Source organism: Hyperolius riggenbachi, chromosome 11, assembly GCF_040937935.1.
Source record: "Hyperolius riggenbachi isolate aHypRig1 chromosome 11, aHypRig1.pri, whole genome shotgun sequence".
NCBI classification, from domain to species: Eukaryota; Metazoa; Chordata; class Amphibia; order Anura; family Hyperoliidae; genus Hyperolius; species Hyperolius riggenbachi.
In genome coordinates this window covers 211,185,687-211,212,074 of record NC_090656.1, presented here as the reverse complement: position 1 = coordinate 211,212,074, position 26,388 = coordinate 211,185,687, and the positions used below count along the sequence as shown (strand labels likewise).

The 26,388-nt window shown below is 47.9% G+C and overlaps 1 protein-coding gene across 2 annotated transcripts in view; it reads left to right on the top strand.

The window, feature by feature from the left end:
• Positions 1 to 26,388, top strand: part of GALNT18 (polypeptide N-acetylgalactosaminyltransferase 18) — a 485,929-nt gene that overhangs the window by 324,790 nt on the left and 134,751 nt on the right. For both annotated transcript variants that reach the window (XM_068260107.1, XM_068260108.1), the window contains exon 3: positions 13,497 to 13,663. In XM_068260107.1, the coding sequence (XP_068116208.1) occupies positions 13,497 to 13,663 (167 nt within the window). The remainder of the gene's footprint in view (positions 1 to 13,496; positions 13,664 to 26,388) is intronic.

Here is a 26,388-nt window from a genome sequence, read left to right as displayed (position 1 = left end):
AGCAGAATTGCTTATTTTTTCACAGTACTCTTTAATAAATTATTTAGTCAATTCTTGCCGTTGTAAAATCTTTCCTCCCCCTGATTTACTTACTTAAATTTATCTCAGGTTATGACATCTTTAGTTCTGCCAGGTGATCTCTGCTGGATGTTCATTCACTAAGGCCTTGTTTACATTGCGTTCGGCTCGCGTGTCCGTCCGCGGTAGGCTTATTTTGAGGCGTTTTTTCTTTCCGATTCCCGGCGCTTGGGTGGGCGATTCTTTTTTGTGGTTAGCGGTTTCCGATGCGTTTTTCCCGAGCGTTTTGGTAAATCACTCCCTGACGCAGGTCAGAAAGTGAACTCTTTGATCCGGAAAATAATAAATACAATGTATTTATTCTTAAAAACGTGAACGCAATTGCTCCACAATTTTTGTGAGCTTTTTGCGTTTTTTCCTATACCTTTTATTGAGGCGGAATCGCCTCAAAAATGGCTCACGCACCACTTATCTAAACGGATCGGAAACAAACCGCTTAGATATGAACTATCTCATAGAGATTCAGTTACATTCTGGTCAGTGTCCTTATCTTATCTGGAATGGGAAGTCTATGTTATTTTCTTACCACTATCTTGTTGTGCACAGTTCAGCACAGTTTACCGAAGGCGCACAGACCAGGTAGGAAAAAAAATGCGGGGACATAAAGCGAAGCAGGTGATTTTGGTGTGCGGCGCTCAGTGCCAAGTGCTGACAGTAGGTGCTGCCGTAGCAGTAATGTTATACAGCGTGGGGCACGTAATGGTAATTAGGTGTTCCGGCGATCGACCCCGAGTTACTCCTCCCTCCGAGTTGTTACGACTCATACAGGGAATAGTATGTATCGCTGCCGGGAATTTGAGTGTCAGCAGGGTGAGCCGTCATTCATTTCACCCTACGCCCAACTCACTGGCGGCGTACACATACTTACGCACATATGGGGACCTATTTTAGGAAAGGGGGGGGGGGGGTACATGCATATTTTGGCCACTAACTATTTTTAGGCATTTTTGGATGTTACAACACCCTTTAAGCCCTACAACTCTCCCTGCCGCCGCCTTAAAGGACATCCGAGGTGAAAATAAACTGATGAGAAAAACAATTGTATCTATCCTCCTTCTCCTAAAAAATGATTTTTTTTTTTTAGCTATCCTGTAGTTTTATTTTATATTTAAAGTAAAGGTCCAAGTAAAATAATAATGAAAAAAAAAGTTCCACCAGCCCGTTGCAGCCGTCCTGTGCCCTCGCTGCAGCTCCGGAGGCTCCCAGTCTTCTCCGCTGCAGAACCCGACCTCGCCAGGTCGGATTCCGGGTCGGCGTCTTCTGTGCTCCACGGCGTGGGTCACGTGGTCCGGCCGACGTCATCAGGACGGTACTGCGCAGGCGCAGTAGTTCCGCGAGGTCGGACGTCATCAGGACGGTACTGCGCAGGCGAGGTCAGGTTCTGCAGCAGAGAAGACTGGCAGCCTCCGGAGCTGCAGCGAGGGCACAGGACGGCTGCCACGGGCTGGAGGAAGCCCCAGGTAAGTGGATCTTTTTCTTTCATTTTACTTGGATGTTTCCTTTAAATCTACTTTTTAAGTTTTTACTGTTTCATTGTCTCTGCTCAATGACACCTTCACTGAAGCACGCCAGAGCTTAACCTCCTTAGCGGTAACCCCGTGCTGGACACGGGGTAAGCCGCTCAGGAGTATTTCTCAGGCCCCGCTGGGCCGATCTGCATAATTTTTTTTCTATACACGCAGCTAGCACTTTGCTAGCTGCGTGTTACTTACGATCGCCGCCGCCGCCCCGCGCCCTGATGCGCCGCTACCCGCCGCATCAGAGGGTGCCCCCCCGAGACCCGTGCGCTGCCTGGCCAATTAGTGCCAGGCAGCGCTGAGGGGTGGATCGGGACTCCCTCTGACGTCCCGACGCCGATGACGTCATCACGCGCGTTGCCATGGCGACGGGGAAGCCCTCATGGAAATCCCGTTCAGAACGGGATTTCCGGATGGGCATACCGCCGGCGCGTACTGGGGGACGCCGCAGGGAGGGGGGAAAAAAAAAGTGAAAAAACCCCTCCCGTGGCCGCGCAGCCGCATTTATTATACCGCCAGGAAGGTTAAATCTATGCTTTATTGACCCTTTATATCTCTTTTTTTACTGACAGGAAAGTGTTTTATGGCTGTAATTACTAATCGGTGAGGGTTATGCTATAATCTGACCCTGTCCTGACCTGGGCAGTCACTTGCATACCTGATGTTTAACTCTTTCAGGCAGAGATAGAAAAAAAGGAACAGATCCTAGTTATGTGTGTGCTTGGCACTGTACATACTGTACACACGTCTATCTCATCATGTCACCTTGATTGTCCTTTAAAAACATTTTCTGCTTGAGAATGGCCTCCCTGCATCACTTTTGTTTGTAATCCTTGTTTTTGAAGGGCACACTTAAGTCAATATAAGTATGGGATGTGCGGCACCATTAGGCTTCACACCTCCAGCAGACACACTTCACAAGCTTGTATTTCCCAGGTTTGAAAGGGAACAGTGTGATTGTCTGACTTTCACACCTTGCTAAAAGCTATTGCTGGCTTAACCAGCCCCCCCCCCCCCCCCCACACTTACATTTTGCTGGTGTAAATATGTGGAGGTCATTTTCTAAAATAGCTAACACGTTGTCTGCTAGGAAAGGGGCATTGTGGTTTATGACCAGTATGAAGTTATCGCACCATCTATCCTCAATAGTCGGTGCTTGACCGAAGGGGATTGACTACATTAGTTTATTTATAGTATACACCAAGGGACCGGGAAAAGTAGTTTACTATATTAGAAGTTTACTGTATCAGAAATGGTCATACTCAAACACACAAAGTATGCTAGAGTACTGCATCTTAATTCAGTGAATAATTGGGAGTGATTTTTTTTTTCTTTTCAATGCTTCAGCAAGCGAGTGCAGACAGTGTCTATGCTAGATCAAAATGCACAGTGCTCAATGTGCAGGGATTTGCATGCAATAATCACACAACAGCCTGCACAGGAAGCATAGGTCTCACCAGTTAATGCAGATACAGTACTTATAGTGTGCTCCTCTGGCAGCCTGGATGATACTGTAGCGTTGCAGCCATGCACAAGCAAGACACAGGTGACAGGCAATGTCCTCAGTAATCAGACAGCAGCTTGCACAGGAAGCACAGGTCTCACCAGTTAATGCAGGTATGACCTGAATGATACTGTATCATTGCAGCGATGCACAAGCAAGTACTGTATATACATGGCAAACCTGCACACGCAAGTCACAGATGATAGCCAATTCTCTCAGTAATGGGTTTGCACAGCAGCAGAACGGAGCAGGTCAGGAGGAAACCGAGGGACCTGTAAAGCTATGGGGGGCTGGAATAAGCCTCAGGTAAGTAAATCAGAACTTTCCCCCACCTATGTCAGATTTACTTTATTTGAATATATGAAAACGGTCTTTACTGATGACCCTCGTATACAAAAACCTATGGGAACTTTGCCTTAGGTGGCCAGCCAGGCTGGTGATGTTGCAGGATAATGCCCAGTGGAAAATCGCATTAAGCAGCTATCAGTTGCCAGGCCAGATAAATCACCACTTCAAAGTTCGGCTCTTGGCTGCTTCTTCCAGCCGTGGCGGCTGTTTGAAGTTACCGAGCGCGGCTTGTTTGGCCTGGAATACCCCCATACAGGATTACGGGCCAGATCCATGCCCGGTATATATCCCAGGGGAGCACCGCTCTGCCAGGGGATCCTGGACTCCAAGTTCTGTGGATTGCAGCAATGGCATTAAAGCGAGCCTGTGTCCAATCCTGTAATGCAATGCAAACCTGTTCTCTTATAATTGCTCCATATCTGGCTTTAATGTTACAGTGTACTCTCCTTAAAGAGAAACTCCGACCAAGAATTGAACTTTATCCCAATCAGTAGCTGATACCCCCTTTTACATGAGAAATCTATTCCTTTTCACAAACAGACCATCAGGGGGTGCTGCATGGCTGATATTGTGGTGAAACCCCTCCCACAAGAAACTCTGAGGACTGTGGTACTCCTGGCAGTTTCCTGTCTGTGAACCTCGTTGCATTGTGGGAAATAGCTGTTTCCAACTGCCAAAACAGCAAGCAGCAGCTACATCACCTGCCAGCAGTACAAATGTCACCATGTGATAAATGTCAGAATATAAATCAGGGATTTAAAAGATTTTACAATGAGCAAACACTGACCAAATCATTTATACATAACTAGCCAACCAGCGTCGTAGCATACGCCGCATCTATCTATCTAATAGAGTACGTGCCTCAACCTTGAAGCAAGAAGAAGTAGGCTTTCCATAAGAAAATGTATGCGTGCTCAAACACCAAGTTTAACCCTAGCAAGTCTGGCTTTTCAAATCCGGCCTAATTGGCTATTCATGAGGCAATTCTCATGCAAATATGCATTTGCTTTCGCATGCCAAACTATGCAGGGTCAAAAAACCAATACTGCAAAGTGCTCTCTCGCTGCCTGGGAACCACAGCCAGCGGCACCCAGGAGTGGGAGGCTGGGTGGCGCACCTCCTGATATTAAAAACAGCCACTTACCTTAACGTCCATTGGGTTCTGCTACATGCGCATTAATTTTCTCATGGAAAGCATTTTGTGCAGTTTGTATCCTTTGGAGGCAGGTGGTGGATGGCTTGCTCCGGTGGTGTGAACCCTGGAGTGAGTGCGCCTGTCCTCCCCCCCCTCCTCTGGAGTGCTGTATGTGAGCCAGCCCTGAGCTCTAAAGCTCGGGGTGACCCATGCTTCTCTCCTTTCTTATGTGGTGCCCCCAAATTAATGCGCATATAGCAGAACGCAATGGACGTTAAGGTAAGTGCCTGTTTTTAATATTGGGAGGTGGGTGCAGACGGCTCTCCCCGGCGCTGGCCACACTTGGGGGGGGGGGTCGTCCACGCCACCCAGCCTCCCCCTCCGTGGTGCCGCTGTGGTTTCCAGGCAGTGAGAGAGCCTGGGACCCTGTGGTCCCCCTGGTTGTATAAAAGGGGGCATTGGGAATCCTCCCCGTGGCGCTCCTGGAGGCCTGGAGCACACCAAAAACTGCTAGCAGATTTTGAAACGCTTTTTCTTATTTTTCTGTAGCATTTCACCTAGCATTTTGCGGTTTTGTAAAGCATTTTTGGTGTAGTAGATTTCATATATTGTTACAGTAAAGCTGTTACTGAACAGCTTCTGTAACAAAAACGCCTGCAAAACCGCTCTGAACTGCCGTTTTTCAGAGCGGTTTGCATTTTTCCTATACTTTACATTGGAGGCAGAAACGCCTCCGCAATCCAAAAAATGCCTCACCTCGGGAGTATGTGTTTCAGCAAAACGCCTCCCGCTCTGGTGTGCACCAGCCCATTGAAATACATTACCCAAGCGTATCTGCAGCCGCAAGTGGATCGCAAAACGCTGCCGAACCGCTCTGGTGTGCACTAAGCCGGATAGTGCTAATGTAGCATGTAGCAGGGTGACTGCTTTGTGGTATTGGTTTGTGCATGCATTTGCATAAGCATTGCCTCATGAATAGCCAATTAGGCCAGATTTGCAATGTCAGACTTGCTAGGGTGAGGCCTCTTTTCTATGGACTGTGAATAGGCAGTGAAATGGCTCTCAAACTCTCACAACTGCTCACTGCTGCCTGGTAACTGCTCACTGCTGCCTGGTAACTGCTTGCTGCTGCCTGGTAACTGCTTGCTGCTGCCTGGTAACTGCTTGCTGCTGCCTGGTAACTGCTTGCTGCTGCCTGGTAACTGCTTGCTGCTGCCTGGTAACTGCTTGCTGCTGCCTGGTAACTGCTCACTGATGCCTGGTAACTGCTCGTTGCTGCCTGGTAACTGCTTGTTGCTGCCTGGTAACTGCTTGTTGCTGCCTGGTAACTGCTTGTTGCTGCCTGGTAACTGCTTGTTGCTGCCTGGTATCTGCTTGCTGCTGCCTGGTAACTGCTTGCTGCTGCCTGGTAACTGCTTGCTGCTGCCTGGTAACTGCTTGCTGCTGCCTGGTAACTGCTTGCTGCTGCCTGGTAACTGCTTGCTGCTGCCTGGTAACTGCTTGCTGCTGCCTGGTAACTGCTTGCTGCTGCCTGGTAACTGCTTGCTGCTGCCTGGTATCTGCTTGCTGCTGCCTGGTATCTGCTTGCTGCTGCCTGGTAACTGCTTGTTGCTGCCTGGTATTTGCTCACTGCTGCCTGGTAACTGCTTGCTGAGCACACAGCTCAACAGTCCGTGGAAAAGAGGCCTTAAACTTGGTGTTTGAGCACGCATACATTTTCTCATGCAAAGTACTTCTTCTTCTTGTTTGAAGGTTGAGGCACTTAGTCTATTATATATATAGAATAGATTATTGTAAAAATGAAGCACTTTTTTAATTACATTATTTTCACTGGAGTTCCTCTTTAAAGTAAACATTTGGGTATAGTAAACTAAATGCACAGTTCCCGGCCAAGCGCCATTATAAGTCTATTGGAATAACGCCTGGTATAGTAAACACGGATATAATGGAACTTTTGTTATAGTGAACTTGCAGTATTCTGTATATTCTGTATCCAGTTATAGTGGAAAGTGGCTGAGCACATCAGTCAGTTGGTGACCCATGAGCCTTGATTGGCAGGCAGCAAATTTGTAGCCTGCTCACAATCTGCATGCTACTCTGAATAACCTCAAAAGCACTAGCCAGTGCGACCTATGCTTCCTGTGTAAGCTGCTGCCTGATTACTGAGGGAATTGTCTATCATCTGTGACTTGCTTGTGCATGGCTGCAATGATACAGCATCATCCAGGCTGCACAGACATATGTACCAGAGAAGCACACTATCATACTATACCTGCATAAACTGATGAGACCTATGCTTCCTGTGTAAGCTGCTGCCTGATTACTGAGGGAATTGCCTGTCATCTGTGACTTGCTTGTGCATGCCTGCAACACTACAGTATCATCCAGGCTGCACAGACATGTGGATAGAGGAGCACACTGTCAGTACTTTACTTTGCAGTAACTGGTAAGACCTATGCTTCCTGTACAAGCAGTTGCCTGATTATTGCATGCAAATCCCTGCATATTGAGTACTGTGCATTTTCATCTGGCTTAGGCACTGTCTGTGCTCGCTGTGTATATAGTACACTTCTGATATAGTAAACTACTTTTCCTGATCCCTTGGACTTTACTATAAAGGGATTCTATTGTAACTTTTTTTTTAAAAGAGAGGCCAAGCCATAGCTGGGGCATAGCTGTGGCTGCTCGGCTCTGACAAGTTGTAGATTTCAACAATTGTCGCTGCGCAGTCCCACGGCTCCCCCCGATCGTGCCGCTCTGTCCCCGCCGCAACCCACTCACCCTGCCATCAGTATGATGGCAGACCTCTGTGAGCTGGTCAGGGGCCTCTTTCATTGGGATTGGCTTATAGTGATGACGACAGGGTCAGTAGCCAATGAAATTGGCTCCTAACTGGCTCACAGATCTCTGCCGTCCTACTTGACGGTAAAGCGCGTGGGTTGCGGTGGGAACAGAGCAGCACGATTGGGAGGTTGGCGGAACGGTGCAGTGACGATTGTTGAAATCTACGTCCTGTCAGAGCCGCACAGCCGCAAGCAGGACATAGATTTACACTGTGCTGGTCCGGAAGCAGTAAAGCACACGTGTCAATAACATTTAGGGAACTGAATTTAGTGCAGTTGTCTTTAACCCATGAGCAATTCATTAGTTATCTCGTTTGAGATAAGTGCACTGCTTTTGAGCTAAGTTGGCAAAACTCATCGTGCTGTAAATTCTTGTACTTCTTTGATCTCTTTCTACTAGCAGAAAACATAGAAACGGAAAACAGAAGTCCTCTGTTATTGTCTAACACTGCTCTCTAGTGACAAGTGGTCATAAATGCACATTACAGCAGTACTAATAAGAAGCAAGAAAAAGTAACAAAGAAGAAATAAAAAAGTGATAAAATAAATTGTCCTGAAGCTCTTGCAAGCCTCTAAATAAATTGGCTGCTACACGGTTAAAATAAAATGTTCACAATTTGGGCTTACAGTACTAGAGTATGGCATCAGTTCCCATTAGGGCTGTATCTCTGCGCAATACATGAATTCTTCCTCTATGTGTGCTTATTTGTCAAAGTCATACGTGTATGTTCATTGTCCTGTACAGTGCGACCCCCCCTTCCTTTTCCAGAGAGATTAGAGTGCAAGCTCCTCTGGTGCAGTGGCTGTTGGTGCTTTCTTTGCGCAGAATACGTCAGCTCTTTATAGGTAAGTAAACACATTAGGTTGTCTCTTCCTCCTCCGCCGCTTCTTATCTTCTGCGCAAAACCAACAGCCCGTCGACAATGTTTATATTCTGCAATCTAACCGACGCTGAAGAGCCCGCAGCGATCTGATCCTCCTGACAGATTTGACACGACTCGGCCGTGTGTGTGTGAAGATGATGATGAATCAGCTTACACCGTATGCAACACTCACACTGCCACTCTCAGCGGGACAACAAGATGGAGGGAAGGGGGGGGGGGGGGGAGAGAACTTGGACAGAGCGAGGCGGCTCAGATTGAGGGAGATGAGTAAATTCATAAATATTAATGTGGGAAAGAGAATGTGAAGGAGACGATGAACAACAAGCTGGCAAAGTAATCACAGATCTGTCTTACAGCAAGACTCCAGACTTGTGATGTGCCGTCAACGAGAGGCTCACACTGCAGGCAATCAAATAATACTCCTCACAGCCTGTCAGCGGGGCTTACAGCACATCCCGGGGAAAAATCATCCCAGTAAAAGTAACTCTGCATAGTTCAAGGATTTCTAACCCGCTGTGGAAATACCTCAGAGGAAGCAGACTGGATCTGCGATATGCATGAGGCACGGTGCATATTGGGATCGTTCAGGGCAACCAGAGGCGGAACAAGGTCCTCCAGCACCCAAGGCTGAGACACCAAAGTGCGCCCCTCCATCCCTCCCACCCCAGCCATCACACACTGATTGCTATTAGACTAAGAGACGCCACAGGGCCCACAACCTCCCCAACATCTGGCTTGCAGTCACTGCCATGTATCCCCTTTTCTTATTTCTTTCTGCTTCAAACACAATTAGGAATGACAGCTGAATGAATTCTGCGCCCCCTTTTACACTGCGCCCTGAGGCTGGAGCCTCTCCAGCCTATGCCTCGGCCCAGCCCTGAGGGCAACCTATCTCCAGCCTCTGGACCCTGGGGGGAGTAACAAACGCTTGTTATAGATAATGGCAGTTGATGCTTTTATGCTGTGTTTTTCCATGTCTGCCAGTGCTACAGATGATTACGCGCAGACCAATTGTGCATCAAACAATATAGACAAATTACATGACGAATATCAATCAGTTCTTAAAGGGGCACTACAGCAAAAAACTGTAAAATTTAAAATATGTGCAAACACATACAAATAAGAAGTATGTTTCTTCTAGAGTAAAATGAGCAATAAATTACTTTTCTCCTATGTTGCTGTCACTTACAGTAGGGGATTTTTTATAGGGGATTCTCATGGATATATTTATATATTTATTTTCAAAAGCATTTAGTGAATGGCAGTTACTCTGTCCAACTGCCAAAAAACTGTGTAGCGAGCAAGGAGGCCGGCCAGCATCATTGTTTAACCAGCTGAGCGGTCTGGACGAGCTCAGCTCGTCCAACACCGCCAGCGGCTGCCGCTCAGGCCCTGCTGGGCCGATTTTAATGAAATAAAAAGCAGCACACGCAGCCGGCACTTTGCCAGCCGCGTGTGCTGCCTGATCGCCGCCGCTCTGCGGCGATTCGCCGCGAGCAGCGGCGAAAGAGGGTCCCCCCAGCCGCCTGAGCCCAGCGTAGCCGGAACAAAAAGTTTCGGCCAGCGCTAAGGGCTGGATCGGAGGCGGCTGACGTCAGGACGTCGGCTGACGTCGATGACGTCACTCCGCTCGTCGCTATGGCGACGATATAAGCAAAACAAGGAAGGCCGCTCATTGCGGCCTTCCTTGTTTATTCTGGGCGCCGGAGGCGATCGGAAGATCGCCTCCGGAGCGCCCTCTAGTGGGCTTTCATGCAGCCAACTTTCAGTTGGCTGCATGAAATAGTTTTTTTTTTATTTAAAAAAAACCCTCCCGCAGCCACTCTGGCGATTTAATCAGAACGCCAGGGTGGTTAAATCCTTTTTTGGGAATATCTTTATAAAGAATAAAAGCCTTGCTGAGAATCCCCTATGAAGAGATGGACCAGTCCAAAACCTGTCACTTCTGTCAGATTTCTACTGCCTACTGTAAGTGACAGCAACATAGGAGAAAAGTAATTTATGGCTCATTTTACTCTAGAAAAAATGTACTTCTTATTTGTAGATGTTTGCACATATTTTACAGTTTTTCGCTGTAGTGCCCCTTTAATCTCACTTCTATTTTCTAACCTTTTAGACACTAGCAGTTGCCTGGCTGTCCTGCTGATCTTTCATGCATCAGCAGTATCTGATTTGTCAGACATATCTGCATGCTTGTTCAGGGTCTGTGACTAAAAGTATTAAGCTATCTCTGGCGATTTTCCCTATGATTTTCCAGACGACCGGCAGTTTTTATACAACGTTGTGAGGTGGGTACAGGCGCACTATTGCGAATGTCGCTTAGCGTCGCGTGATGACTACAGACCGACATGGCGGATCTTCAACCGCTTCCTGTCCCTATTACGTGAAAATAAGACTCTGCATTCTCCTCCCTACAAAATCTTAGATAACACTGTTTATTTATATCTGACCTGGTAACATCACTACAGAGCTCAGGGGATCGTTCAGCCTTATCAGTCCGCGGACAGCGCGTACACACGCACTACTGTCGGCTTAAAGATTGCTCAGCGGGAGGGTCCGGTGGATCTGTCGTTGCCGTTGGTAGTGTGTGTGTAAGCACCTTTACTTAATTGTTACATCTAATACATTATCGAAACAAATTAACTGTTTAAATGAACAGGAGAGGCAGGCAAATAAAATGTGTGGGTTTAATGTACAATAGATCTGTTTACATTAAAGCTATAATGTATGACAGTGGATAAATTATGTATTTTTCCACTTTTTTTTACTTGTTTTCCTTTTAAAATGCATAGAAAATAAGGTAATTATTAAAAACAAATATCAGCCACAAAAAGCCTAATTTGTTCTGAAAAAACAATATATAGATCATTTAGTTGTGATGAGTTATTGCCAAAGTAATCACAGCTGAGCTGAACTGTGAAAATGACCAGGGTAGGGAAGTGGTTAAGATCCCTGATGACACCACGTAAAGTACCGCGTTCACTGGAAGTCTCGCTTGCACCACCGTGTACGTTGTGTGACCTCGCGCTTAACCCGCCAACAGGAAGAGGCGTCGCTAGCAACCGTCGTCAAGGGGACGTCGATGGACTCGTCCAGCGGTGAGTACGCAGCTTTAGAGGCAGAGGCACGCGCGATCTCCTGCAATCTCTGCATTCCTGGGGAAGGCGCGGTGTTCACGCCAATTGGCGTGACGCGGTCGTATAGGAGTTAATGGGTACCTTTACTGAAAACAAGAACAAGAGTTTCACTTGCCTGGGGCTTGAACCAGCCCCCTGCAGCCGTAGTGGACCACCAACCGATCAATTGGCAGAAACAAAACTAACCCACGGCGGGGGAACAGAGGATCAGTTTGGCACGCCGCGGGCACAGGACGGCTGCAGGGGGGGGACTGGAGCAGCAGTGAGTGACTAGCAGGGCACAGAGCGGCTGCAGGGGGGGACTGGAGCAGCAGTGAGTGACTAGGAGGGCACAGGACGGCTGCAGGGGGACTGGAGCAGCAGTGAGTGACTAGGAGGGCACAGGACTGCTGCAGGGGGACTGGAGCAGCAGTGAGTGACTAGGAGGGCACAGGACGGCTGCAGGGGGACTGGAGCAGCAGTGAGTGACTAGGAGGGCACAGGACGGCTGCAGGGGGGGACTGGAGCAGCAGTGAGTGACTAGGAGGGCACAGGACGGCTGCAGGGGGACTGGAGCAGCAGTGAGTGACTAGGAGGGCACAGGACGGCTGCAGGTGGGGACTGGAGCAGCAGTGAGTGACTAGGAGGGCACAGGGCGGCTGCAGGGGGGGACTGGAGCAGCAGTGAGTGACTAGAAGGGCACAGGGCGGCTGCAGGGGGGGGACTGGAGCAGCAGTGAGTGACTAGCAGGGCACAGAGCGGCTGCAGGGGGGGACTGGAGCAGCAGTGAGTGACTAGGAGGGCACAGGACGGCTGCAGGGGGACTGGAGCAGCAGTGAGTGACTAGGAGGGCACAGGACGGCTGCAGGGGGACTGGAGCAGCAGTGAGTGACTAGGAGGGCACAGGACGGCTGCAGGGGGACTGGAGCAGCTGTGAGTGACTAGGAGGGCACAGGACGGCTGCAGGGGGACTGGAGCAGCAGTGAGTGACTAGGAGGGCACAGGACGGCTGCAGGGGGACTGGAGCAGCAGTGAGTGACTAGGAGGGCACAGGGCGGCTGCAGGGGGACTGGAGCAGCAGTGAGTGACTAGGAGGGCACAGGACGGCTGCAGGGGGGGACTGGAGCAGCAGTGAGTGACTAGGAGGGCACAGGACGGCTGCAGGGGGACTGGTAGAAGCCCCAGGTAAGTGAAACTCTTGTTCTTGTTTTCAGTTAAGGTTCCCTATAAGCCTTCATATAAAGTTAAACAGTACATAATTAAAGAGGAACTGTAATGAAAATAACATCATTAATTCATTTGCTTATTTTTTTATAATAGAAATTCATAAATTAATCAGTGTTTGTCCCTTATAAAACCTTTCCTCACCCAGGATTTGCATTCCGAAATGTATCACAGGCGGTAACCTCTTTTCTGCTGGCAGGAGCAGCTCTGCGGAATGTTAGTTTACTGAGAATTCCAAAGCCAGTGAAAATAATGCCCAGTCTCCCAGAATGCTCTGGGAGGAGAATTCTGCATGACTAAATAGCCTTTGACTAAGCCTCACTGGGAGGGCTAGACACCAATATACAACGCTGTGTGTATATATAGGAAGTGTTTCTGATATAAGACCAGGGAAATTACTATAAGAATGGATAACCGGTTTTACTGCATATCACTACAGTGCCTCTTTAAAGTGGACCTGAACTCTTACACAGGACAGAAGAAAAACCTAGAGAAATGCACCCTGTATGTATTTAGAGAGCTTAGCCTGTCTAATTCCCTCTCATCTGTGACTAATCACCACTGTAATTCGATCTCTCAGCTGTGACAGCTGGCTGCCATGGCAGAGCAGCTAATTTGTAAACACAGGATGTTAATCCTATGTCTGCTTCCATGAAAGCAGGAAGTAGACACACTGCAGATGTATTGTAGGATTTGTATCAGCTGTAACAGAGGTTTTTCTTTAAAGGTTATTATGCTGTTGCTTTTCATTTAGAGCAGAGAGGAAGTTCTGAGTTCAGACAGGTCCTCTTTGATATGAAGTATTGAGTAGATGCTCTCTGACGTGACTTGTGCTTTGTGTTTTCAGGTGTAAGAACCTCTCGTACTCCGAGCAGCTCCCCCAGGTCAGCATAGTCTTCATATTCGTCAACGAGGCTCTCTCCGTCATTCTCAGGTCCATTCGCTCCGCCATCGACCGGACGCCTTCCGAGCTTCTCAAGGAGATCATCCTGGTGGACGACAACAGCAACAATGGTGAGTCCTTTAAAGAGGAGCTGTCAGCTGTACTATCTCAGGGAAAAAAACTCATATATAAGTAGATAAATACTTGTTATACTTGCGTAACATGTATTGCACTGTCCACATTTTGATTTTAGTGATTTTTCTACAGTTAAAAAAAAGAGAAAATCCTTCTTAGCATTTCTCATTTTAACTGTGGCTATTTTGAAGCCAATCCTGATGTCATTTCCTCCCTTACTCTCCTGTGCCTGATTGTGTATGCATTGCCAGCCCTCCACTATAGAAAGTGCATTGTCTCCGCATGAGAAATATTGGCCAATCAGCAGGGGCGTTGCTAGGATCCTAAGAGATCCGGGGCACTTTTGGGCACTCTAGATGGAAAATGGGTGTGGCCATGCACCATAATGTGGGTGTGATCATGGGTGGAGCCAAATTTACATTAACTTAACAGCGGTCTAAGTAGGTCTGACCAGCAAAATGTTGGATGAAGTCCCCTCTCCATTAATACAAAAAGAATGCATCATATCACATAAATAGGCAGCATCACTTAAACATAACTGTGCTGGCTGGTCTGGATTTCTGATGACCGGGGTGGCCTGCCACCAGGTATCTGGCAGTTCCCCACAGCGTTCCCTGACCTTCTAATGACCCCCTCTGATGCTCCTACATGCCTCCCATTGAGGCACCCCAACTCCCAGCATGCCCCCATAGAAGAACCACAGCTCCCTGCATGCCCCCATAAAGGCATCACAGCACCCAGCATGGCACTATAGCACCCAGTATGCCCACACAGAAGCACCATAGCACCCAGCTCACCCCCGATTGATGCACCACAGCTCCCAGGATGCCCGCCATTGAGGCACCACAGCTGACACTGCCTGGGGGACATACGGGGCACCCCCGAATAGATCCGGGGCATGTGCCCTCTGATCTTTGGGGCTAGCAACGCCCCTGCCAATCAGAGAGGAACAGAGGTGTGGGAGGGGAAAACAGGAGGGAAAGAGGCTTCAGCCAATCAGGCTGCATTTAGTTAAGTCTGAGGGGGAAAGTAGAGAAGCAAAAAAGGACAACCCAGCATGCCCTGCAACTTCCTTTTTGTGTACCAAATTTTGTGTGTACCAAATAAGAGTCAGGTAAACTGGGGAATGATCCTTTATCAACAAGAAAAGTAATAGCAATTTTAACTTTTGAATTGCCTGGTTAGCATCCGTATTACTTGTTTACCAGATAAAAATAAAGAATTGATTTTTGATTTAATGCCCGACAGTTAAACTTTAAAGGCCATCCACATTTCTTAAGTATTTTGATTCCCCCAAAAAACTTAGCGGACCCCCTCCCCCAATTCCAAGCTTTCTGGTATAAATCATTAGTTCTTCTCTTTTCGGTGTCTGTTGAATGGTCACCAATTCAGTAAAGTTAAAGTTGTCGCCTGTTCTCTGCTTTTGAGAGGCTGAGAGCACAAATCCTGTTCCCTATTTTATAAATAATTATCATTTTCTATTTATAGAGTGCTTACATCTTCTGCAGCACTTTACAGAGTACATAGTCATGTCACTCACTGTCGTCAGAGGAGCTCACACTCTAATCCTACCATAGTCCTAGTCTAACCATATCTTTAATATGTATTTATATTATTACTTCTCCTGCCTCAGTTAACCATCTATAGTCATGTCACTAAACTAGATCTTACAATCTAATCCTACCATAGTCATTGGCTTATGTCCTATCATATTGTTATGTATTTATTGCACTGACTCCCTCTGCAGCACTTTAGAAAGTATATAGTCATGTCACTCACTGTCTTCAGAGGAGCTTACAATCTAATCCTTATTATAGCTATAGTTGAATTTCCCTTCACATTATTATTATTAATTTATATTGCTCTGACATCTTCTGCAGCACTATACAGAGTCCAGTCATGTCACTGGCTGTCCTCAGAGGAGCTCACAATCTATTTCCTACTATAGTCATAGTCTAAAGTCCTGCGTTATTATTATTATCAATAATTATTTTTTTCCCCATGTATTTATATAGTGCTGACATCTTCTGTAGCACTTTACAGAGTACATAGTCATGTCACTGACTGTCCTCAGAGGATCTCACAATCTAATCCTTCCATAGTCCTAACTCCCTATCATTATCTTATGCTGGGAACACACGTTATGTTTTTTCACTCGATTTCCTGTGCGATCGATAGTACGAATCGAATCTCAACCAAAAATCGACAGTAACTTTATTGTCCGCCTGCTACACACGTGTACATTTTCTGTTCCGTTTATACTATGCATTTGACTAATTATGCCCACTATTGATGACACTGCACTCTGATATGGCCCCCTGAACGCCTCTATATCGTACACATAATCGAGCCGCTTCATCGATCGCGCCAACACACGATAAGATTTTGACCATTTATTTTCAACATGTCCGATACTATTCCGATCGAGAACACACTCCATTCTGCCCATAAAATTGCTCAAGTGAAAAATGCTTCCGAATTTGGTTGCGATTTGATTTGTACTATTGATCGCACAGGAAATCGGGTGAAAAAACATAACGTGTGTTCCCAGCATTAGGCTTGTTTTTGGTGAGACCAATTAACCTCCCTGTGACTGTGTAAAGTGGCAGACAGAATTGTGTCCAGCAGGAGCTTCGTGCAGGAGGTAGCATTAGCCCCTCCCAATACCCCTGCAGCTGGTGGGAGTGGTGAGCCTCAAGTGACAATGTTATCAGGGTAGTTTTGATTATTTCACGCTATCTGCACAGGTTATGATTTAGAATATATGAAGTGAATGCAGACAGAGTAGTGTATATATGTATGAGGCCGGAGTTCCTCTGTAACAACAGATCTGCATCTGGAGACACAGGCCTCATTCCCAGGACTCTCCGGCTCCATGTCTCTCCCGCGGGGATCCGGCTCTGCCGTGATTGAGAAGTTAATTAAATTATCAATCAGAGCTCGGCTCGGCAGGCAGGTGTGCGGCGCGGCATAGACACCAAGGTGACTGATTGAGGCTGATTACATCCGCCGTGGCAGGAGGTAATATTACATGTGTAGATGTACGAAAGACCGCTTCAAGAGGTTTAACCCCGACATCTCCATATCTGCCTACACAACGCAGTAATTACAGGTACTCCCTGATAAATGAATGGAATAGGGGCTGTAGGTTTGTTCTTAATCTGAATTTGTATGTAAGTTGAAATGCTGTGCTACCTCGGTCCCCTGTGCCTCTTGTGTACCACCTCTGTCCCCCTGAGACTCCTCTGTACCACCTCTAACACCTGTTCCTTCTCTGTCCCTCTATGCCTGCAGAGTATCTATTTAAGCCACTTCTGTCCCCCTGTGACTCCTCTGTGCCCCTGTGACTCCTCTGTCCACCTATGTCTCCTCTGTGCAACCTCTGTCCACCTGTGACTCCTGTCCCCCTTTGACTCCTCTGTGTCATCTCTGTCCCCCTTTGACTCCTTGGTGCCAACTCTATCCCCCTGTGACTCCTCTGTGCCTCCTCTGTCCTCCTTTGACTCCTCTGTGCCACCTCTGTCCCCCTTTGACTCCTCTGTGCCACCTCTGTCCCCCTGTGACTCCTCTGTACCACCTCTTTCCCACTGTGACTCCTCTGTTCCCCTTTGACTCCTCTGTTCCAACTCTACCACCCTGTGACTCCTCTGTGCCACCTCTGTCCCCCTGTGATTCCTCTGTGCCATCTCTGTGACTCTGTGCCACCTCTGTATTTTTGTGCCTCCAGCGTCTTCTTCTATGCCACCTCTGTCACCATCATATTCCTTCATATTATGTGGCTCTGTACAGAAACAATTATGGGTACTTCAGTTAGCAGACTACATAAATGTTACAATGACCTATATATTGTCACTAACAGAATAGCGATTTACAAGAGAAGTACAGAACTTTGCCTTTGCTGGCAATAAATTAATTATGGGAAGACACTTATGGATCGGTGCACCTGTTTTTGGAGGTATCTGGCTTCTTTAGGTGTTATATAATGGAGTTTCAGGTTCACACATGGTTGGTGTAGAGCGTATTTGTGTTGATTTGTCAGGTTTCTCATGTCTGCTCCATTCCCATGTAAGCTCCCTCGTGCTACCATCCATGGCTGGGTGTGACGGCATCTGGGACCTGCTAGCCTTGCAGAAATAAAAGGAACACAATATTGGGCGCCAGACGTCTAACAGTGTAAAAAAAACAATGGGACGGTTTATTGCTGAACAACTGGAAGCAGGGACACAAAGTAAACTTCAAAATTCAATATACAGCCGGCATCATTTTCAGTCCTCAGTGGTAAACCCTAACAAGGTTATCCCAACTCACAGTGGTAAATGTCAATGCCCTGGTGCTGTAGATCTGTAGACCTCCCAAATGCATGAAGACTAGCTTTAACTGTTTCTAGCAGGACCCCTCGTGTACTCATGAGTCCTTTTATGGGTTCCACTGGGTATTGGCGTGACCAGGGTGGTATTAATCCTGGGGACAGAAGAGTTTTTCCTAGGGCCCTATCCCCAAAAGACCACGTTCTGTTTCTGCGGGTACTGGCCTTGCACCCACCTACCTGCTCTCTCTCTAAATCGGTAAACTACCCGGGAAAGTAGCATATGTATCACCAGCTGTTCTGCGTTGGTGTCTGGACTCTATACCCCATCATCTGGCATTCATATATCTTGTGCCATCATACTCGCTGGCAGGTGAGTAAGGATGGGCCCCCAGCATAATAGCCAAAGCAGCCCAACACTGCAACCGGCCCCAAATCTGTATAAAAGTAGAGAAAGGGGAACCGGCCATTGTTGGGACCTATTGGAAATGCTTGTGTTTTGGAATAACCTTATGGGGGACACTTGTGGCAGTGGGGAATGATTGGGGCAAGATTGGGGCACTTGTGGCAGAAAGCATAATGGGGACACTAATGGCAGAGAGCATGATGGGGACACTAATGGCAGAGGGCATGTTGGGGACACTAGTGGCAGAGAGCATGATGGGGACACTAATGGCAGAGGGCATGTTGGGGACACTAGTGGCAGAGAGCATGATGGGGACACTAATGGCAGAGGGCATGTTGGGGACACTAGTGGCAGAGAGCATGATGGGGACACTAATGGCAGAGGGCATGTTGGGGACACTATTGGCTGGGTGAATGATGGGGACACTAATGGCAGAGGGCATGTTGGGGACACTATTGGCTGGGGGTATGATGAGAACACTTGTGGCAGGGGGCACAATTAGGACATTAGTGACAAGGTAGTATGTTGGGGACACTTGTAGCAGAGAGCATGATGGGGATACTTGTGGCAGAGGGCATGTTGGAGACACTTGTGACGGGGGCATGTTGGGGATACCGGTACTTGTGTCAGAGGGCATGTTGGGGACACTTGTGTCAGGGGGCATGTTGGGGACACTTGTGGAAGAGAGCATGTTAGGGACACTTGTGGAAGAGGGCAAAGTTACATAGATACATAGTTATTTGGGTTGAAAAAAGACACACGCCCGTCGAGTCCAACCATGTTGGGGACACTTGTGGCAGAGGGCATGTTGGGGACACTTGTGGCAGAGGGCATGTTGGGGACACTTGTGGCAGAGGGCATGTTGGGGACACTTGTGGCAGAGGGCATGTTGGGGACACTTGTGGCAGAGGGCATGTTGGGGACACTTGTGGCAGAATGCATGTTGCGGACACTTGTGGCAGAGGGCATGTTGGGGACACTAGTGGCAGAGGGCATGTTGGGGGCACTAGTGGCAGAGGGCATGTTGGGGACACTTGTGGCAGAGGGCATGTTGGGGACACTTGTGGCAGAGGGCATGTTGGGGACACTTGTGGCAGAGGGCATGTTGGGGACACTTGTGGCAGAATGCATGTTGCGGACACTTGTGGCAGAGGGCATGTTGGGGACACTTGTGGCAGAGGGCATAATGGGGACACTTGTGGCAGGGGGCATGTTATGGACACTTGTAGCAGAGGGCATGTTGGGGGCACTTGTGGCAGAGGGCGTGTTGGGAGCACTAGTGGCAGAGGGCATGCTGGGGGCACTTGTGGCAGAGGGCATGCTGGGGGCACTTGTGGCATAGTGCATGTTGGGGACACTTGTGGCAGAGGGCATGTTGGGGGCACTTGTGGCATAGTGCATGTTGGGGACACTTGTGGCAGAGGGCATGTTGGGGACACTTGTGGCAGAGGGCATGTTGGGGGCACTTGTGGCAGAGGGCATGTTGGGGGCACTTGTGGCAGAGTGCATGTTGGGGACACTTGTGGCAGAGGGCATAATGGGGACACTTGTGGCAGAGGGCATGCTGGGGACACTTGTGGCAGAGGGCATAATGGGGACACTTGTGGCAGAGGGCATGCTGGGGGCACTTGTGGCAGAGGGCATGCTGGGGGCACTTGTGGCAGAGGGCATGTTGGGGGCACTTGTGGCATAGTGCATGTTGGGGACACTTGTGGCAGAGGGCATGTTGGGGGCACTAGTGGCAGAGGGCGTGTTGGGAGCACTAGTGGCAAAGGGCGTGTTGGGGGCACTTGTGGCAGAGGGCATGTTGGGGGCACTTGTGGCATAGTGCATGTTGGGGACACTTGTGGCAGAGGGCATGTTGGGGGCACTAGTGGCAGAGGGCGTGTTGGGAGCACTAGTGGCATAGTGCATGTTGGGGGCACTTGTGGCATAGTGCATGTTGGGAGCACTTGTGGCAGAGGGCATGTTGGGGACACTTGTGGCAGAGGGCATGTTGGGGACACTTGTGGCAGAGGGCATGTTGGGGACACTTGTGGCAGAGGGCATGTTGGGGGCACTAGTGGCAGAGGGCGTGTTGGGAGCACTAGTGGCAAAGGGCGTGTTGGGGGCACTTGTGGCATAGTGCATGTTGGGGGCACTTGTGGCATAGTGCATGTTGGGGGCACTTGTGGCAGAGGGCATGTTGGGAGCACTTGTGGCAGAGGGCATGTTGGGGGCACTTGTGGCAGAGAGCATGTTGGGGGCACTTGTGGCAGAGGGCATGTTGGGGGCACTTGTGGCAGAGGGCATGTTAGGGGCACTTGTGGCAGAGGGCATGTTGGGGGCACTTGTGGCAGAGGGCATGTTGGGGGCACTTGTGGCAGAGGGCATGTTGGGGGCACTTGAGGCAGAGGGCATGTTGGGGGCACTTGTGGCAGAGGGCATGTTGGGGGCACTTGTGGCAGAGGGCATGTTGGGGGCACTTGTGGCAGAGGGCATGTTGGGGACACTAGTGGCAGGGGGCATGTTGGGGACTCTAGCGGCACAGACAGGACATGTTGGGAACTCTAGCAGCAGGAGGTATGATGAGAACACTTGTGGCAGAGGGCGTGATGGGATTACTTGAGGCAAGGAGCATGATGGGACACTTGTGGTAGAGGGAATGTTGAGGGCACTAAGCTATAAGGAAATGAGTGACACACACTGGTCCTTTCTATCCTGGTTAATTTTCCTTCATATTAACATTTTACAATTCGTAATATATCAATTTAATGGGATGGGAATAAAGTTTAGAGTCAATCAAACCCATTTTTAATAGAGAAATAAATATATTTTCATAGAAAGAGGGACAAAGTCCTGAAAGAGGGACAAATGAGGAGGAAAGAGGGACAGGGCTCCCAAAGAGGGACAGTTGGGAGCTATGAGTGCACTGTGTCATTAGAAGGAGGGGGAAATAACTGGAAGAGGAGGGATATATTATAGATAAAAAGAACCCCCAGCATGCAACCGGTTTGCCTGCTGATGGCAATTAAAGGGCCAGTGTTCCTAAGGTATGTAAATAATGCCAAACCATAACAGCAGAAAAAGTTTTGAAAGTTAAGAATACAGGACTAGCATCTTTATCACTTGATACACTCAGACCAGTTGCTGTTGAAATTTGATTTTTATGGTGACAATCCCGCTTTAAAAGATAAATGCAAAATCGCAATTGCATAACAAAATTGATGAAAAATTGCAATCGCTTGTGTTTCCCTTTTGCTAGTAGAAAAGGGCCCTAAGGCAGGTATACGGTAACTATATTTTTGGTACCGGGTTCAATGCTAGTTTAAGATGAAATGGAAGTTTTCCTTCACCCCAAATGATGGAGCCGTGGATCTCCCCTTGGATGGTTCTCATTAGCAATCTGCAGAACGCTTCTCCGGGGGCTGGAAATAGATCCGTCTCATTATCCGGAGAGGCAGCTCTGCGCGGATGGTGCGGCGTTCCGCTGTAATTACAGCAACAAGCATGGGAGGCACATCAGCGGGGTAATAATGTGGCGGGGAGGCGTGGGCCTGTACCGCCGCTGTATATAATAGCAGATTAACATGGTTAGCACAATGACATATGGAAATGGATGATACAAGTGGTGCTTGCAGGTAATTCTGCCTTCTCTCCCTTCTCTTGTATCAGGAGAGGGAGACCTTGTTACCAGCAGAAGGCCTGATAAGTGCTTTCCTTCCCTCCTGTAGAACCCGCAATGTATTGTGTGACAGTCATTAGAGCCATTAGGTTGGCGCGGTGGGAGGGCGAGAGTGGCCCGTGTAATTGTACCGCTCAGGGAATTATGTGTATGTTCGGAGCTCGGAGGAGAGGGGGGTTCGATTTCTGCATGGCACGTGGTGGAGATCAAGGACGCTTCATCAAGGCTCATCCTCCGGTTTCTAACGAGGGTCCCTCAGTACCCCAGCTTGCTTTGTTTTATCTCAAGGGTGATCTAGAATTCTTTTTTTTAATGCTCATAAGGCTGCCATTAGCCTAAGGCCGGTTTCAGACTGCACTTTGGCGTTAGCGGTGCCGGCCAAACACAGGCCTTTTGGAGCGACATCCAAACAGGAAGTGATGCCCGCCAGCGCTCACTTCCTGTTTTGAAAATACAGAAGAGCGCGGAAGCGTATTGTAAAAATATGCACGCGGTCCGCAATGCCACTGCCATCTTTTTTAAGGACCCCTGCGTCGCCATAGACTTACATGACTTCCATTCCGCCAGACGTTGCCACAGAACCACCTGGTAATGTAGGTTGGTCCTTTCACCTGGGATGCAGCGATTACGTAACTTACATTGCGTCGTGACGCACCGGCTCAGTATGAAAGTCCAGCCCCAGTGTGAAACCACCCTAAAGGAAGCTCAAACTGATCCGTTTTTAAAGATACTACAGAATACTTAGATAACTCCGCTAAGAAAGTATTAGAGGCTTAAAGGACTGAAGTGAGGTAGCATCATCAGGGCTGCCAGGCAGCTGGTATTGCTTAAGGCAGCGGCGAATGAATGGGAGGTGAAAATTGCTCTGATGCATACGTTGAAAAATACCAGTGGGCTGAAATTGTTAAAGAGGAACTGTCTCGAAAATCTTAAAATTTAAAACACATACAAATAAGAAGTACATTTTTTTCCAGAGTAAAATGAGCCATAAATTACTTTTCTCCTATGTTGCTGTCACTTACAGTAGGTAGTAGAAATCTGACATTACCGACCGGTTTTGGGCTAATCCATTTCTTCATGGGGATTCTCAGCATGACCTTTATTCTTTATAAAGATGTTCCCTGAAAAAGATTTGTACAAAGATGCTGGCCAGCCTCCCTGCTCACCATACACTTATTTGGCAGTTGGACGGAGCAACTGCCATTCACTAAGTGCCTTTAAAGGAGAACTGTAGTGAGAGGTATATGGAGGCTGCCATATTTATTTCCTTTTAAGCAATACCAGTTGCCTGGCTATTCAGCTAATCCTCTGCCTCTAATACTTTCAGCCATAGGCCCTGAACAAGCATGCAGCAGATCAGGTGTTTCTGACAAATTTAAACAGATATGACAAGATTAGCTGCATGCTTGTTTCTGGTGTGATTCAGACACTTCTTTAGGCAAATAGACCATCAGGGCTGCCAGGCAACTGGTATTGCTTAAAAGGAAATAAATATGGCAGCCTCCATATCCCTCTCACTACAGTTGTCCTTTAAAAATAAAGAAAACCATGAGAACCTCCCATGAGAAAATGGGCTAGTCCAAAACCTGTCGGTAATGTCCGATTTCTAATACTTACTGTAAGTGACAGCAACATAGAAGAAAAGTAATTTATGGTTCACTTTACTCTGGACAAGACATACTTATTTGTATATGTTTACATGTATTTTAAATTTTAAGATTTTTGTGACAGAGGTCCTTTAACCACTTGAGGACCATAGGTTTACACCCCCCTACTGACCAGGCCATTTTTTTTTACAAAATAGGCCACTGCAGCTTTAAGGGCTCGCTGCAGGGCCGTACAACTCGGCACACAAGTGATTTCTCACCCCCCCCCCCCCCCCCCCCTTTCTGCCCACCAACAATCCTCCCAGGATGTTTGTTTTTTATATAATTTTTTCTTTTCTTAATCAATTAATTTTACTATTTATTTTTAAAACCCCTCCCTCCCCCCGCCAGCCAATCAGCATGATCAGCTGTCATAGGTTTCAGCCTATGACAGCAGATTGCTTCCCTGCCTCCAGAGGGGACAGCCGTGTCACACCGTACATCGCAGAGCTGTACAGAGTAACAGTCTCCTAGCTCCGATCGCCGCTGGGAGACTGCCATCCAAGTGGAAATGCGTGTGTCGGCGTGCGCCATCTCTTGCAAATTCCCGCCCCAGGACTTTACGGGAATTGGCGTTAGGCGTCCTCTGGCTGCGCCCACGCCCATCGGTGTGATGCGGTCGGCAAGCAGTTAAACAATACCAGTTCTCTGGCAGTCCTGCTGCTCTTTCTGATCAGTAATGTCTGAATCACACACCTGAAACAAGCATGCAGCTAATCTTGTCAGATTTGTCATAGACCTGTGATCTGCATGCTTGTTTACAGTCTTATGGCTATAAAGTTTCAGAGACAGTGGATCAGTGCGACAGCCAGTCAATATGCATTATATAAAAGGAAATAAACATGTCCGCCTCCATATCACTCTCACCTCAGGTTACCTTTAAATGGAACCTGAGGTAAGAGTGGTATTGAGGATGCCATACTTATTTCTTCTTAAAGTGAACCAGAGATTAAAACAACTAAATATTTGATACTTACCTGGGGTTTCCTCCAGCCCCATAAGCACGCAAGTCCTTCGCCATCCTCCCGCGGTCTGCCATTCTGCCGCGATCAGCCCCGGTAACAGCTCAGTCACATCCAGTCTGCGCGGGAGGTCTGCGGGAGGACGGCGAGACACTCGCGTGCTTATGAGGCTGGAGGAAGTCCCGGGTAAGTATCAAATCTTTGTTTTAATCTCTGGTACACTTTAAATAATGCAAGTTGCCTGGCTGTCCCGCTGATCTTGTGTCTCTAATATTTTTAGCCATAGGCCCTGAACAAGCATGCAGATCAGATGTCTATGACTCAAGTCTGACAGGATTAGCCGCATGCTTGTTTCAGGGTTGTGACTTAGACACTACTGATGCCTGAAGATCCGCTGGCGCTGTATAAAAGGAATCCAATATGACAGCCTCCATATCCCTCATAGTTCAGGAGTACGTTACTTTGAAAGCAATTCGTCAGCATGAGCTGTGATTTAATTCTGAAGTGTTTGGATATTATGAGCGAGGGGGAGGGGCAGAGAATCAATATGGGATCATAATTGCACTATTGCTCATGGTCAGGTCATCACTTATTTGTTGTGTTTCTCTTAGCTAGAGTTTGTGCCGGAAGCCCTCTGTGCCTTTATGCGGCAGGAATGGTGAGTATTCCATGTCAGCGCTTTGTAAGCATTCCGTAGATGTGCAGCAGCAGAAGGCCGCTGGTCATACAGGATCGTACTGATGCAGCAGAACGAGGGTGCGCGATCCCGGCCAAGCTGCTGCGGCCAAGCGATGACATCCATTAGAAGTTCATTCATATTTGATGAAGCCGTAGAGGAGAGGTTTTTGTAAGCGGACTTGGCAGAGGCGGCGGATCCGGCAGTACATCGGCGTGGAGGATACAGAACCCGAAGATGCTTTGTCATTTTGGCTGCTGTGATGATGACGAAATAGAATGATCTGCAGAGGTGTTTAAGCAAAGTGCTGAGACATGATGGTTCAATTTTGTTGACAAAAGTGCATTTTGTTCCTCTTGTGTAGCTGTAAGTACTAATAAAATCAGCAGAAGTGCATCTTTCCAAGGTGTGTAAGTAGCTTAGACAAGGGTATATTATACTGGTAATTACCACTATACATATTTTCTTAGTAGCAGTCATTAAACATGCCTGCTGCCTGGCCACTCAGTCTTGGATGAGATCCATAGCTCGAGGCATGGGCGGCACTCTGTCTGTGTCATGTGACTGTTTACATCATCATGTGAGGCAGGGCCTCATCCCTGACACTGCTTCAACTTGGATCAGCTGCCCCTCTCCTTGGGGGTGGCACTCTGCATCATGTGACTGTTTACATCATCAAGTGAGGCAGGGACTTACTACATCTCTGACGCTTCCCCAACTTGGATCAGAGGCACCACTCCTTGGGGGTGGTACTCTGTGTCATGTGACCTTTTTACATCCAATTGTCAACCGGGGTAAACTTCTGCTTTCTCTGATTGGCTTAACATTTCTGATTTCAGCTGTAAAATTTTACAGTCTCTTGATTGTTCCAATACTGATTTCTGCTGCGGAAAGCCGATATTCAATGAACATCTTGAAAACTTGTGGAATTTGGAAGCGCATCCCTAACCAGTACTGGAACTGTTTAAAATTAAATAAATATGACAGCCTCCATATGCTTCTAACCTCAGGTTCCCTTTAAAGCAGACCTGCATTGATTTCGGTATTTCCACGGACCGTAG